General features: G+C 41.1%; 1 protein-coding gene across 1 annotated transcript in view; it reads left to right on the top strand.

Moving 5' to 3' along the window:
* The window catches only part of SMARCD1 (SWI/SNF related BAF chromatin remodeling complex subunit D1), a 41,294-nt gene extending 27,806 nt beyond the window's left edge, over nt 1-13,488 (top strand). Inside the window, exons 7-13 of the mRNA XM_082246507.1 lie at nt 1,297-1,398; nt 3,267-3,428; nt 3,514-3,611; nt 3,688-3,823; nt 12,770-12,892; nt 12,990-13,091; nt 13,181-13,488. Coding sequence (XP_082102633.1) covers nt 1,297-1,398; nt 3,267-3,428; nt 3,514-3,611; nt 3,688-3,823; nt 12,770-12,892; nt 12,990-13,091; nt 13,181-13,234 — 777 coding nt within the window. The 3' untranslated portion in view covers nt 13,235-13,488. The remainder of the gene's footprint in view (nt 1-1,296; nt 1,399-3,266; nt 3,429-3,513; nt 3,612-3,687; nt 3,824-12,769; nt 12,893-12,989; nt 13,092-13,180) is intronic.
* Nucleotides 13,489-13,882: the final 394 nt, after the last annotated feature.

The raw sequence follows: 13,882 nt of genomic DNA, 5'->3' as shown, positions 1-13,882 counted from the left end.
TCAGAGAAATGATTCCAACACTTTGTTGAATCTATGCCACAAACAAGGCAGTTCTGAAGGCAAAAGGAGGTCCAACCCTAGCAAGGTGTACCTAATAAAGTGGCCAGTGAGTGTATATAAAAAAGAATGACCTCGCAATTGAAGGAAGGGGGTTTAGTCTCTGCCCCATTGAGAGTCCATTGGTAAATATGAGAGTGCACCAAGGTGGTCAACTATAAAGAGTCCATTATAGCAGAGTAAGATCAGCCATGTTCTAAGATGAGGCCAATTGACAATCCTTAAAGCAGACCAACGTTGTAGACCCTGCGGAGGGGTCGAGCTGGACTACACCCGCCCATCTAACTACCCAGTCAGGTGATCACTATAATAGTGCAAAACATACTACAAAAAAATCTAGACACCCCCTCCCCCCCCCCCCCACAAGGGCTTCAACCAATAGATGTACACATCTACTATAAGGTCATCAAATAATATATTGAAATCCGTATCATATCCTTTTAAGATATCTTGTCCCATATAGAACCTAGACAGAAATAATGGTCCTACTAAAGGACCAAATTCTCACCAGAATTAAGAGAAGCAAACTAAGAAAAGGGAAAGAGAATAAAATAAGAGAAGAGGGTAGTATAGCAAAGGTACGTTTGTCCAACAATCCAATGCCGACCTTAAGTGTCCGGTACCTGCAAGTAAGAGAGCCAGGGTGTCCATACCTTTTCTATCGGTCATTCGGTTTATTCTTGCCATTTTTTGTTTTTTTTTTATACTTGCCTTATCCCACAAATGCAGAAATGCTTTTCTTTGCCCCTTGCAACGTCCTTACTTAGGCTAAGGATCTCTTCAGATGCACTGGAGCCTGGAGGAGGGATCCAAGAGGGTGCCTTATGTCATTTCTTTCAGACACAGGGTTATCTTCTGGACTGCAGTTCCCATCTGCCATGCACCTGTGGACAGGCTGGTTGGAACACTAGGCAGTGCCGTGCACTAACTGGTATGGCGAAGGACAGTGCTGATAACTCAACATGCATATCCATGCTGGCCTGTAGGCCAAGTGTGGCTGCACATGGTGACCATGTTGTCGTTTATTCACTGTAGTGTTGTCACCCCACTGGGGAAAGTGTAAGCCATTGAATTAATGTTTTTAGTACGGTTTGTGCCGTTACAGTTGTAAGCCTGGCTTGTTTAGGTGTCAGACAGGAGTGAGGGAAATCTACTCCATGTAGGTCACAGACAAGAATGGAAACCTGACTTTTTAAGATGAAATGTGATCGCTCTCACTCATTTATTTTGTATTTGTAGTGGCACAGGACACCAACCACTCAGGAGACAGACGGGTTTCAGGTCAAACGTCCAGGGGATGTCAATGTACGCTGCACCGTGTTGCTGATGCTTGATTATCAGGTATATATGGAATCCTAAACCTGCTTATAATAAATTTCATTCACATTTTGCGGCTGATTTAAGAAAAAAAAAAAGCTTTACCCTTTCACTGCCATGTCCATATGTCGACCACCAGGAGTGAGTATATATCTGACAAGCTGGCTGTCAGATGGAATTGATCCAGCAACTGGGCAAGCTTCGATCACTTCCAAACCCCTCTGGTAATGGGTCTTAAATCATCACATAGGGCACTTTTTGTTAAGGTAAAATTATAGGCAAAACATTTTTTTTTATCAGAGCAAGGGAGGGTTATAACCTTGGTAAGATATTTTTTTTTAGCATCTGTGTCCCATTGCAGAGATTTCCCTTCACTTCCTGTCCCATAGCTGAATAGAAAGTGAGAGAAATCCCTACAAATTAAGGGAAATTCTTGGGGACCCCCAGGTTACCAGAACTAGTGTCCCCATTGGAAGATTTTCCCTCTATTACTTTTCTGGGGACAACCCAAAATTTGGGATTTTCTTTTAATGATAATGGTAAACAGGAGAAATGGAGAGGGTGAGTCTCTTTAATTGGGGGCACAGACAGGGGTTCTAATCCCTCTCCACTCTGTCCAAAATGATACTTTTAAGTAAAAAAAATAAAAATGGTAAACCAAGTTACACCCAACACAAAATCCCATGCTAAACCCCCCCATACATGCACACAGAAAGGTAAACGAGTTACATTGGCACGCACGTTGGCGTGAGCACAATAATTTTAGCACCAGAACTCCTGCGTAGCTCTAAACTGAGGACCTGTGGGGGGTTTTTTAAAGTGTTTCCTCTCAAAAATCTAGGGTACTGAACTTTGACACATGCAATTTTAAGGTTTGACATGTTGCGTATCTATTTACTCGGGGCAAGCTCCTATTTTACCAAACGCCTGTTTGTGCGCCCTAAAATGATCATTTATGTATTTTTTTTTCACTGAAATGTTTGCGTTTCCAAGACCTTGTCACTAATCTCGTGTAACATAAAAAATTGGAACTACCACTATTTTATTCTCTAGAGCAGAGGTGTCAAACTCAATTTAATGGGGGCCGTATTAGCATTATGATTATCCTCAAAGGGTCGGTTGTATCTGTGAGATTATATAAATATATGCAGGGCTTTTTTTTTTCCTCAGAGAATGGGTGCAGGAACTAAACCATGCCCCCCACAAAACTGCATCGAATGATGGGTTTGGCCAAATTCGCACAGTGGGAGAATCTTAAAGGGGCAATAAATACCAAGAGTGTCTTGTGTGTAGTTCAGGGGTGCACCACGTACAGAGTGCACAGTTCAAAGGTGCGCCACGTGCAGAGTTCAGGGGTGCGCTGCCCACAGAGTGCAGTATTCAGTGGTGCACTAAAATATGCATAATTTGCAGGAATCGGCTCTTTCACATGCTGTTAACATATAACTTCTACTCCTCCCTCCTGGGTGTGAGGGCCACATGAAATGGCCTGGAGGGCCGGATTTGGCCCGCAGGCCTTGTGTTTGACATATGCTCTAGGGTGTCTGCTTTCAGGACAATGATACTTTGGGGGGGGGGGGGGGGTTTGTACAGTCTTCAGGGCTAAAATGATTTGATTGAAAAATGCAAAAACAGCTCTGGCAGCAAAAGTTTTGAATGAGGACAGCTGTAGAAATAGTGGAGCTTTTTCCTATCAAACTCAAACAAGCTTTTACTTGTGGACCAATGTAATGAGAAATCTGGTCTGCTTCGATGTTTTTTTTTATTTATTTTTTTTCTCTCTTCTGTTTTGTATTTTATAACCTACGCATACAAGACCAATGTCTCGGTGCATTCCCGTTATCTGGTATTCTATTAACATCAGACTCATGTCAACATTTCCTTTTTCCCAGCCGCCTCAGTTTAAGCTTGATCCCCGGTTGGCTCGTCTTCTTGGAATCCACACGCAGACTCGGCCAGTCATCATTCAAGCTCTATGGCAGTACATTAAAACTCACAAACTTCAGGACCCTCATGAGCGAGAGTTTATAATCTGTGACAAATACCTCCAACAGGTAAGTGCGATTCCTCAACACTTATCTCCTACTGACCGGTCACAAGTGTTTGTGATTCTCTAACTTTTATGGTTTGTCACCACAGATTTTTGAATCTCAGAGGATGAAGTTTTCCGAGCTTCCACAAAGACTACATGCCCTTCTCATGCCTCCAGAGCCCATCATAATCAATCATGTCATCAGGTAAATAGAGTCTTAAAGTGATATGAGCTTTTGTCTTGGTTTGCCAGTTTTTGCTATAGTTATTTTGTATTGACAGTGTGGATCCTAACGACCAGAAGAAGACGGCTTGTTATGATATTGATGTTGAAGTGGATGACACCCTCAAGACTCAGATGAACTCTTTCCTGCTATCCACTTCTAGTCAGCAAGAGATTGCAGCTCTAGATAACAAGGTAAATGAGATGGGTCAGTTTATCAGAAACATCGGAGATTTACAAACTATGTTAAAGTGGAACTTCACTCTCCCAGTCAACAATTATATTTAATCCCCATGCTGCTAACATTAGTAAAGAGATGGGAAAGTACAGTAAAACCTTGGATTGAGAGTAAGTTGGACTGAGAGTGTTTTGCAAGACAAGCACATATTTTATTTTTTATTTTGACTTGATAAAGTAGCAATGTCTTGATATACAAGTAGCGTCACATCACAACTGAGTATAAAAGAGATGAGAGGCGCCTCTAAGTGTAGCAAAATGGTTACATTAATTGATGGTGCAACATTTAGCAACTCGCATGGTTAAGGATTTAAACAGGCACATCTAAGTATGCAGGCATCCAGGGTAAAGCTGTCCACATAGACCGTCCTCTTCACCACCATCAACGTTATCCCTTCCACACTGCGCTTCAAGAGTGCTTCAAGCCTCACTTTCAGATCGCTCTACTGCAGGGTAGTCTTTCCGGTCACAATTGCAGACTGACAGCGGTGAGAGCCGGCAGTGAGGAAGATGATCTATGTGGACAGCTTTCCCCCGAATCCCTGCCTACTTAGATGTGCCTCTTTCAGTCATTAATCATGTGAGTTACTAAATGTTGTACCTTCATTAAATGTAACCATATTGCTACACTAAGAGGTGCCTCTCTTCTCTTTTATTCTCCTGTAGCTCTTGCTGAATTTTGCTTCTAATCCCCTCATGGAGGCACCATTTGTGGATGGACATTTTATGATTACACAACAAATCACATTGCTTTAATCTTCTTATATGGACTATAAACTGAAGGACTTATTGAATTAATGGTTGTGGAACAAGTTTCCATTATTTCTTATGGGGAAACTCCCTTTGATATACGAGTGCTTTGGATTACAAGCATGTTTCCGGAACGAATTATGCTCGCAATCCAAGGTTTTATTGTACATCATATTTTTACTTGTTTTAGAGCCCATTCAGACAGGGGCGACACGACTTGCTGGGGCGACCTGTGAAGTGCACCGAGACCTCGGCACGACATGCACGGACTTCATATAATTTGAAGTCAGTGCAAGTCGCCTCCAGGTCGCCCCAAAGTAGTACAGGACCCTTTTTCTAAGTTGGAGCGACTTGTGTCACTCCTATTAGAACGGGTCCTGTGCTAATCAATGGCAGGCGACCGACCGTGACTTGTCAGGCGACCAAGTCGCCTGACAAGTCGCGCTAGTGTGAATGGACCCTTAAACTTTTTTTTTATTATTCAGTTACTTCCTTTTTTCTTGCCTAGGTAAATGGTGTCATACATCCAAGGACTCTTCAGGATGGGAGAATAGGAGGGGTTTTCTTACCAGGGGGTTGATGCACAGTCAAAGTATTATTCGAATAGCTTTTAGATTAAGAGTTTCACAAGAGTAGTATTGGTTCTACCCTAAGGTTATATATAGAGAGATAGTAAGCTGAACTAACGCTGCAGCTGTGTGAGTGTAGGCAAATAACTGATATCCACCTTAACATAAGCGGAATAATTACAACTTAAATAAAGGAATAGTAGAATAAGAAGCCCCTCCTGCCATATTGAGCCAAATATCCGGATATAGTGCAATAGTGCATCACTAGATATTGGATGAGAGCGAGTCTATAAGATTTCATATTTTTTTTACCTTTAGCAATGGTGTTGAGCTCAACTGTCAAATATTCCTTGTAGATGAGATTGTGAATACATTTGTAAAGATTCACAGAAGAGGGTGGTAGCAGTTGTTTCCATGTTAAGGCATGGTTTATCAGCTTGGTGGTGAGTTTGGCTGTATTTGGCATGGGAAACCTCAGGAGGCAGTGTATTGGATCTAAAGGTAATGAAATGCCAAATAATACTAAAAGTGTTTGTGTGTTCCCAAGAAGGGTGCATCTTGGCACATTCCCAGTAGATGTGGTGGTGTAGGGCAGCCTTTTTTAACCAGGGTACCTTGAGGTTTCTTCAGGTGTGCCTTGGCAAAATGCCTAAATACTGTCTTTAAAATTGCCCAAAAACTGTATATAGGTGGCAGGTGGGTGAAGCCTGCCTTTTAGTTGCACAAAGTCACAGGTTTACATTGTGCACCTTCTTGCTGCTAACCACCTAAAGACCAATGACATCAGTGCATAAGGAGGATGTCAGTCACCTGCATATCATCCTTGTTTGACCCTCCCTTACCTCTCTCCATCAGCTTTGGGTCACATTAGCGAGTGATGGAGAAAAGCTGAGGAAGAAGAGAAACATTGGAATACTAGTCGGTACCAGTTTGCACCTCAAACGTTGGGTCCACTACGTGTGTGGATGTTGCTGCATTATGTAAAAAAATTAGAATAGGGTTTATATTTTAGGATGGGGTGCCTCAAGACTGTCCATAATTTTGGAGGGTGCCTCGAGATTGTCCATCATTTTTAAAGGGTGCCTTGACTAAAAAAAGGTTGAGAAACATTGGTGTAGGGTTCCCACAAGTCCTTACATCTCCAACAAGTGGGGGGTACAATAGGATTAATCACATTCAGAGTTTCGGTACCAATGAAATCAAATATAGAATGATTCACAAATTTGCATGTCATCCCTACGTAGGGGCCATGCTAATTCCAATTTTAGTATGTCCTGTCAAATGTAACCAGTTCACAGGTCCGCCCTATAGCAGTTTTACTGCTACAGGGCAGCACCTGTGTGCTGTATCGTGTATGTGTGTGTGTGTGTATGTATATGTATATGTATATGTATATATATATATATATATATATATATATATATATATATATATATATATATATATATGTGTGTGTGTATATATATATATATATATATATATATATATATATATATATATATATATATATATATATATATATATATATATATATATATATATATATATATATATATATATATATGTATATGTGTGTGTGTGTGTGTGTGTGTGTGTGTGTGTGTGTGTGTGTGTATATATATATATATATATATATATATATATATATATATATATATATATATATATATATATGTATATATATGTGTGTATGTATATATATATATATATATATATATGTATATATATATATATGTATACCTGATCCAACAGTTCCGAGTAGGGGGCACATATGCATGTCGCCGTCGGTTTGCTCCTGCTGTGATAACACACAGCAGGAGCTGATTGGTGGGTACCGCCAACTCCATGTCTGCCTGCACCCGCCGATCGTAAGGAAAAGACACAGAACTGCGATCTGACTGTGTAAACAAGGCAGATCACCATTCTGGCAATGCAGGGATTACATTTCTTCTCTTTCCCTAGTAATATCACCCCCCACAGTACGGTAAAACATTGGTTAACACTTTGATCGCCCCTGATGTTTAACCCCTTCCCAGCCAGTGTCATTAGTACAGTGACAGTGCAACTTTATAGCATTGGTCCCCAAAAAGCGTCAGTGTCAGAATGTCGGCTGCAATAACGCAATCCCACTATAAGTTGCTGATTGCTGACATTAACTAGCGAAAAAATGTTGTTTTTTTTAAAAAAAAAAATTATTGGATATGTTTTATAGCAGAAAGTAAAAAATGTTTGGTTTCAAAATTGTCTGGGTTTTTTTTTTTTTTTCATAGCGCAAAAAAATTAAACCTACAGAGGTGATCAAATACCAATAAAAAACAAAGCTCTATTTTTTGGTAAAAAAAGGACATATATTTTATTAGGGTACATCATCGCATGACTGCGCAATTAAAATAAAGCAGTGCTGTATCGCAAACAATGGCCTGGTCATGAAAGGAGATATTTACCCACTTCATTACCAGGCACCTTCACCCACTTTCTGCCCAGGCCAATTTTCAGCTTCCAGCGACCGAGCTTTCTTTTGGTGGTATTAAATCACCACTGGGTTTTTTATTTTTTTGGTAAACAAATGAAAAAAGGCCGAAAATTTTGGAAACAAAAAAGGTTTTTTATTAGTTTCTGCTAAACAATTTAGCAAATAAGTAATTTTTCTTCACTGATGAACGCCGATGTGGTGACACTGAACTACGAATACGGACAGCCTGTGCCAATGAACTACCACGGCACTGTTGCACGCTCTAGGTAGTTCAATAATTCTTCCCGTCTTTCAGTAACTGCCTGCCCATATGAGTGAGGAGCTGACAAATATGCTGATAGTTTGCAGGAGCCCTGCATTGCACTCATGATCTGCTGATCACGGCCGCAATGCTTTCCTTGCTGCTACAACAAAATAGAAACATTTTAAATGCACATTTCTTCTTTTTTTTTTTTTTTTTTTCCAGCAAAAAAATGTGCATTTATTATTTTTTAAAGGTAAACTTATTAAGTTTGTTTTCTATTCTTTATAAAATGAGAAAAATTTGGCTGGAACTTTGTTGTTGAGTCTGCTGAGTTCTATTAACATATGCCACTGGCAAATAAATGGGATATCACTAGGTGTTATCCTTGCACAGAGATGCAGATAGGACATAAATCCAATTGCATTTTCCAACTTTATCAGGCTAGCATAGTCAACAGTTTGTCTGAACTTTTTTTTTTTTCACTGTAGCTCTATTCAGAACTAAGCTTCTAATTTTCATTATGTCCGGTTTGACAGACTGTATCGTGTTTTTTGTATATATTTTTATGTTCAGGATTTTAACCTATATTTTAAAAATGTTCACTTTTCTAGCCATGTAGACATTTAAATGTTGAAACTAGATATTTAATTTTTGTATTTCTAGCCAACACATGGAGCACAGGGCTCTGCTCTTGCTGAGTAGAAAAGTAAAATAAATCTACACTGCTCAGAAAAAAAAAACACCTTCTAATCAGAGTGTAGCATCAAGTCAATTAAACTCCTGGGATATTGATCTGGTCAGTTAAGTAGCAGAGGGGGTTGTTAATCAGTATTGTTAATGTTAAATTAACAGGTGCACTAGATGGGCAACAATAGAACAACCTCCAAAACAGGAATGTTTTTACAGGTGAAGGCCACTGACATTTGTTTACTTTAAGACTATTGTTCACTAGTTTTGCATTTGGCTAGGGTCAGTGTCACTACTGGTAGCATGAGGCGATCCCTGGACCCTATAGAGGTTGCACAGGCAGTCCAACTCCTCCAGACTGACACATCAATACATGCCATTTCCGGAAGGTTTGCTGAGTCTCCCAACACAGTCTTAAGAGCACGGAGGAGATTCCAGGAGACGGGCAGTTACTCTAGGAGAGCTGGACGGGGCCGTAGAAGGTCCTAAACCCATCAGCAAGACTGGTCTCTGCTCCTTTGTGTAAAGAGGAACAGGATGAGCACTGCCAGAGTCCTACCAAATGACCTTCAGCAGGCCATTGGTGTGAAGGTCTCTGACCAAACAATTATAAGCAGGCTTCATGAGAGTGGCCTAAGAGCCTGATGTCCTTTAGTGGGCCCTGTGCTCACTGCCCGGCACTGTGGAGCTCAATTGGCATTTGCCATTGAAAAGGTCTGCTACTTGCGCCCTGTGCTTTTCAGGAATGCGAGCGGGTTACCCTGGGCACATTTGACAGAGGTGAAAAGGTCTGGAGAAGCCACTGGGAAGGTTATGCTGCCTGTAATATCGTTCAGCATTACCAGTTTGGTGGTGGGTCAGTGATGGTCTGGGGAGGCATATCAATGGAGGGACACACAGACCTCTACAGGCTAGACAATGGCACCCTGACTTCTGTTCGGTATCAGGATGCAGTGGGTCCTGGGTTCCTCCTGGTGCACGACAATGCCCGGCCTCATGTGGCGAGAGTATGCAGCCAGTTCCTGAAGGAATTGATACCAATGAATGGCCCCCATACTCACCTGACCTAAATCCAATAGAACACCTCTGGGACATCATGTTTTGGTCCATCCGACGCCACCAAGTTACTCCTCAGTCTGTTCAGGAGCTCAGTGATGTCCTGGTCCAGATCTGGGAGGAAATACCCCAGGACACATCTGTCGTCTCTTTAGGAGCATGCCCCGATGTTGTCAGGCATGCATACAAGCAAGTATGGGCCATACAAACTACTAAGTACCATTTTGAGTTGCTGCAATAAAATTTCAGCAAAATGGACTAGCCTGCTGCATAATTTTTTCAAATTGATTTTCGGGGTGTCTTTGAATTCAGCTCTCTGTAGGTTGATAATTTTCATTTCCATCAAACGATGTGACATCCTTTCATTCCTAGGACATTACCCAGTCCATTATCAGTATAGATATCCAGCATGATATTTTTCCCCATTGAGATCTGATGTGTTTTCATAGTGTTCCTTTAATTTTTTTGAGCAGTGTATTTGACCTAAAACCATTAGTTTGTGAATAGGATCAGTGAGGTACCTGAGCCCTGATATGACCCTACGTGTTATAGGAAGCCTGTACTGAGAAAATCCTACGCTCCCACTGCTGAATGCTCACCTTAAAGCTGTGTTGTGGTCAGTAATGCTGATCAAAAGGCTTCAACGTTTTTGGACACTGACCCAGAACAAGACCTAGAACAAGTGTGCAGATCAGGGGATTCTGACTCTGCTGTGCCTTCACTAGCTGTATGCTTGTTTTCCAGAAATAACGTCAGATGAAAGTTGTACTTAAAATCTTCATTTTCTTAACTCCACTCTCCTTGAAAAAGTAGTTTGACTCCAATGTCCAACAGGCCCCCTAAGGTTTGATCATGCTGCCCAGTGCACCCCGTCAGTCTGTGGTGTGGCTGTTGCTCATCTGGCCAGCAGAGAGCACTGTGCTAGAAGAGCTGGAAGTGCATTTCCAATAAATGAAAAGGGTGTTTTGAGGCATTTCCAAGGGAAAAGCGGTACAAAATCACTAATGGGACTGCCCCACCCTGGCCTGCATTGTCCCCCAGAGTGAAACCCACTCTTCCTTCATGTTATTATTTATTGCTGCAAATTATCATGTTTAACATATACATTTATATCCTTATTTACTCAATTATCAGTAATTCTTTTTGTATTAATATATTTATTTATATCCATTTTTGTGACACAAGTGGCGTCTCATCATCCCTCCGCCTTCATTCTGCCATCCCAAAACACACCCGGCACAGGTGACCCCAGAGGCCTTCTCTCTGGGGACTTGACAGAGAAATGCTCCTGTCACAGGGAGCACCATCTCCGTCCTTCCTGTGTCGGCGGCTTCGGAACATCTCCCTTCCATCGGTCACAGGCAGGATGCGCGCGCAGGTTCGCCTTGCGCGCACCACGCTGAGACGCTCACCCGGAAGCCGGGTCCGCGCTGTGACGCTCCGATGCGCTATTGCGCATGCGTGAGCGGGTACAAAAAGCCGGGGATTTCTAACAGGGCGCCACTTCCCTCCAGCTGAGGGAACGCACCGGAAGCCCAGGACCCGCTTCTCCTGAACATTCAGCAACCTAATTTCTTCTAAAAACTGTAAGTTACCATCCAACAATGACGATTTACTGCATTGTTGGATGATTCTTTCAAATACAAATGCCTTTTGACCAAAGGCTTATATGTATATTACTGTTACCAGGGAAACAACCGGGATATTAGACCGGAGCTCCCTCTACTGACCACAAGAACCAACCACACCTAACTTGTAAGTGTAAAATCATTTATATCTACTTATTAAACGACTTACTTCTCATCGCCATGCTCTTCCATACTTGAATACTTATCGTACTCAACATTTTTAGGATATCACAAGGGACTCCTCCCCATTAACAAGAGCAACGATTCCAAATTGTAAGTCATTTAACAAACTTCCATACAATACCACTCCAATATTTTAACAAATTCACTCAAACTCCTTCTCACCATAGAGACAGTGATTCCCCCAAATCCTGTGTGAAATATTTTGAGAGAGCAGATAACAAGGTCCGGGATCTGACGCCAATGTCACAAGTATGTTGATAGATTTCTTTTTCCCATTTACTGGAAATATTTACATACTATGCAAACAACTTATTCTTACCATATATTTTCCAGATATGGTGACCAACTCTTTTTCCTTGATAAAGGCAACATATAGAATGCCGAAACGCGTTGGAAATTAGAGATATATACTCTCTCTCAACACATTCCAGAGTCTCACACATGAGCCGGAACAGACAGAGAATTATATCTATGTTCACCATTCACATTGTCACTCCTTCTATCTTATCCTTCACTACACACATGGGTCTATAACCCATTGGCACCCAATTTTCATTTATTATTATGTATTATGACCAATGTAATAAATTGTGATCTTTTTTACACACTCTACTATTCCTTGACCAGCCCATAAAGTCCCACCAATTTTGGTTTGAGGCACCAAACTATTTACAGCGGTACAAAATCAGCATGCAGTGCTCCATGACAATAAAAAGCTTGTAAAGGTGTGTGGCTTCAGCTCAGTAATTAGTAGATATGAGGAAGTGCTAAACTTGCAGTCCTGCTCTCTCATGGAATATTTATTTAGCATGTGCACCCTGGAGGTTTATTAGTGTATGAAGCCGTTTTCTCCGCCTCAACTAATTGATCTGTACAGGTTTTTAAAACGTGTGTGCATTCTTCTGAAAATTCTGCATTTTGTAAACAGCATTTTCCAGTCCCTCATTTCATGCTCTTTAGTAGCCTGCTCCCAGGTGGACTTTTATGTTAACTAACCAACATCTTCCCGAGTTTGTTTGCTTTTTGTCTTCTGTGTTCATAACACATTTAAACCCCAGCAAGAAGCAAAGTAGTGTTTCACGTTAACTTGTGTGCCTGCCCTGCCTTTTATACATCTGCGTAATGGAAATAAGTGATTTAATTTGTAACGTCAGCGGTTAGTTTAATGATTTGCACTATTGGATAAGCTGCCTTAGAGGTTTGGTGAAGTCAAACAACTGTTGAGGTATCTGTTCAGTGTCTGATTCCTTGGAGCTTTATGCAAATGGACATCAATATGCAGTCTTGGTTCTTAATATGTGTTCTCTTGTTTAGATTCATGAGACGATTGAAACAATTAATCAGCTCAAGATTCAGAGGGAGTTCATGTTAAGCTTCGCTCGTGACCCTCAAGGTTTTATTAATGACTGGCTACAGTCTCAGTGCCGTGACCTCAAGGTGAGTGATACTGAAGTTGCTTGTTTGCATAGTGTTGTGTGTTTTTCTTTTTCTTTAATGCAGTCTTCTAAACCCTAACGATCTGCTTCTTCCCCAGACTATGACGGATGTTGTTGGAAATCCAGAAGAGGAGCGCAGAGCAGAATTCTATTTCCAGCCCTGGGCTCAGGAAGCTGTCTGTCGATACTTCTACTCCAAGGTACACATTTGTTTTACTTGCTTGCAGAAGGTTTTTAATGTCGGTTGTGCATATTATTTAAGGCTTGCCTTTGTCGTGGTTTTATATAGGTGCAGCAAAGACGCCAGGAATTGGAGCAAGCCCTGGGGATCAGAAATACATAAAGGGACGCTGGCACATCGGAAGCTGCCTACTGGATGTATGGAACTGAGAGCTTCTCTTGGCCAAAATTTTCAACATCTTTTTTTGAGGCTTTAGGATGCTGCTATCAAGTATATCAGAACTGAGGCCTGTGCCACCAAATGACTGACAAGTGGAATAAGGACACACTAATATTTATACTGGTCCCAGATGAGAAAAACCTAGAAAGCCACCAGATATTTTGAGGGTTAAACTATTAAAGTTGAAGGATCAATTACTTTCAGTTTCCTTGCCACCATAAGTGTCATTTTTTTGTGTTTGTTTTGTTGTTCTTGGGTTTTTTGTATTACTCTTAGGCCTCATTCACACTGGCATTGTCAAACTGTGCTTAAAGGACATCTCTAAATGCATGTAATGATTTTTGTGTGCTATTCACACTGATCGTAGCTGCGTTTAGGTGTGGGCAGTTTAGCTGTTTTCTAAAGAAAATATAATTCTGTGTGTCAAGGATCCAATTAGACACTTAAATGTGAATAAACGCATGTGAAGGTGGCTAAAGCAGTACCATTTAAATGCAGGAAAACTGGATCTCGGAGGAATATGTTTTTTTTTATTCTGGATGTAGAAAAGCTATAGGAGTTCCAAGTGTGCATTGGGCCTTAGGCACGGTC

Source organism: Pelophylax lessonae, assembly GCF_965119305.1.
Source record: "Pelophylax lessonae genome assembly, chromosome: 2".
In the NCBI taxonomy this organism is placed as follows: Eukaryota; Metazoa; Chordata; class Amphibia; order Anura; family Ranidae; genus Pelophylax; species Pelophylax lessonae.
Note: the sequence above shows the minus strand (reverse complement) of the source record. Positions and strands in the feature narration are given on the sequence as shown.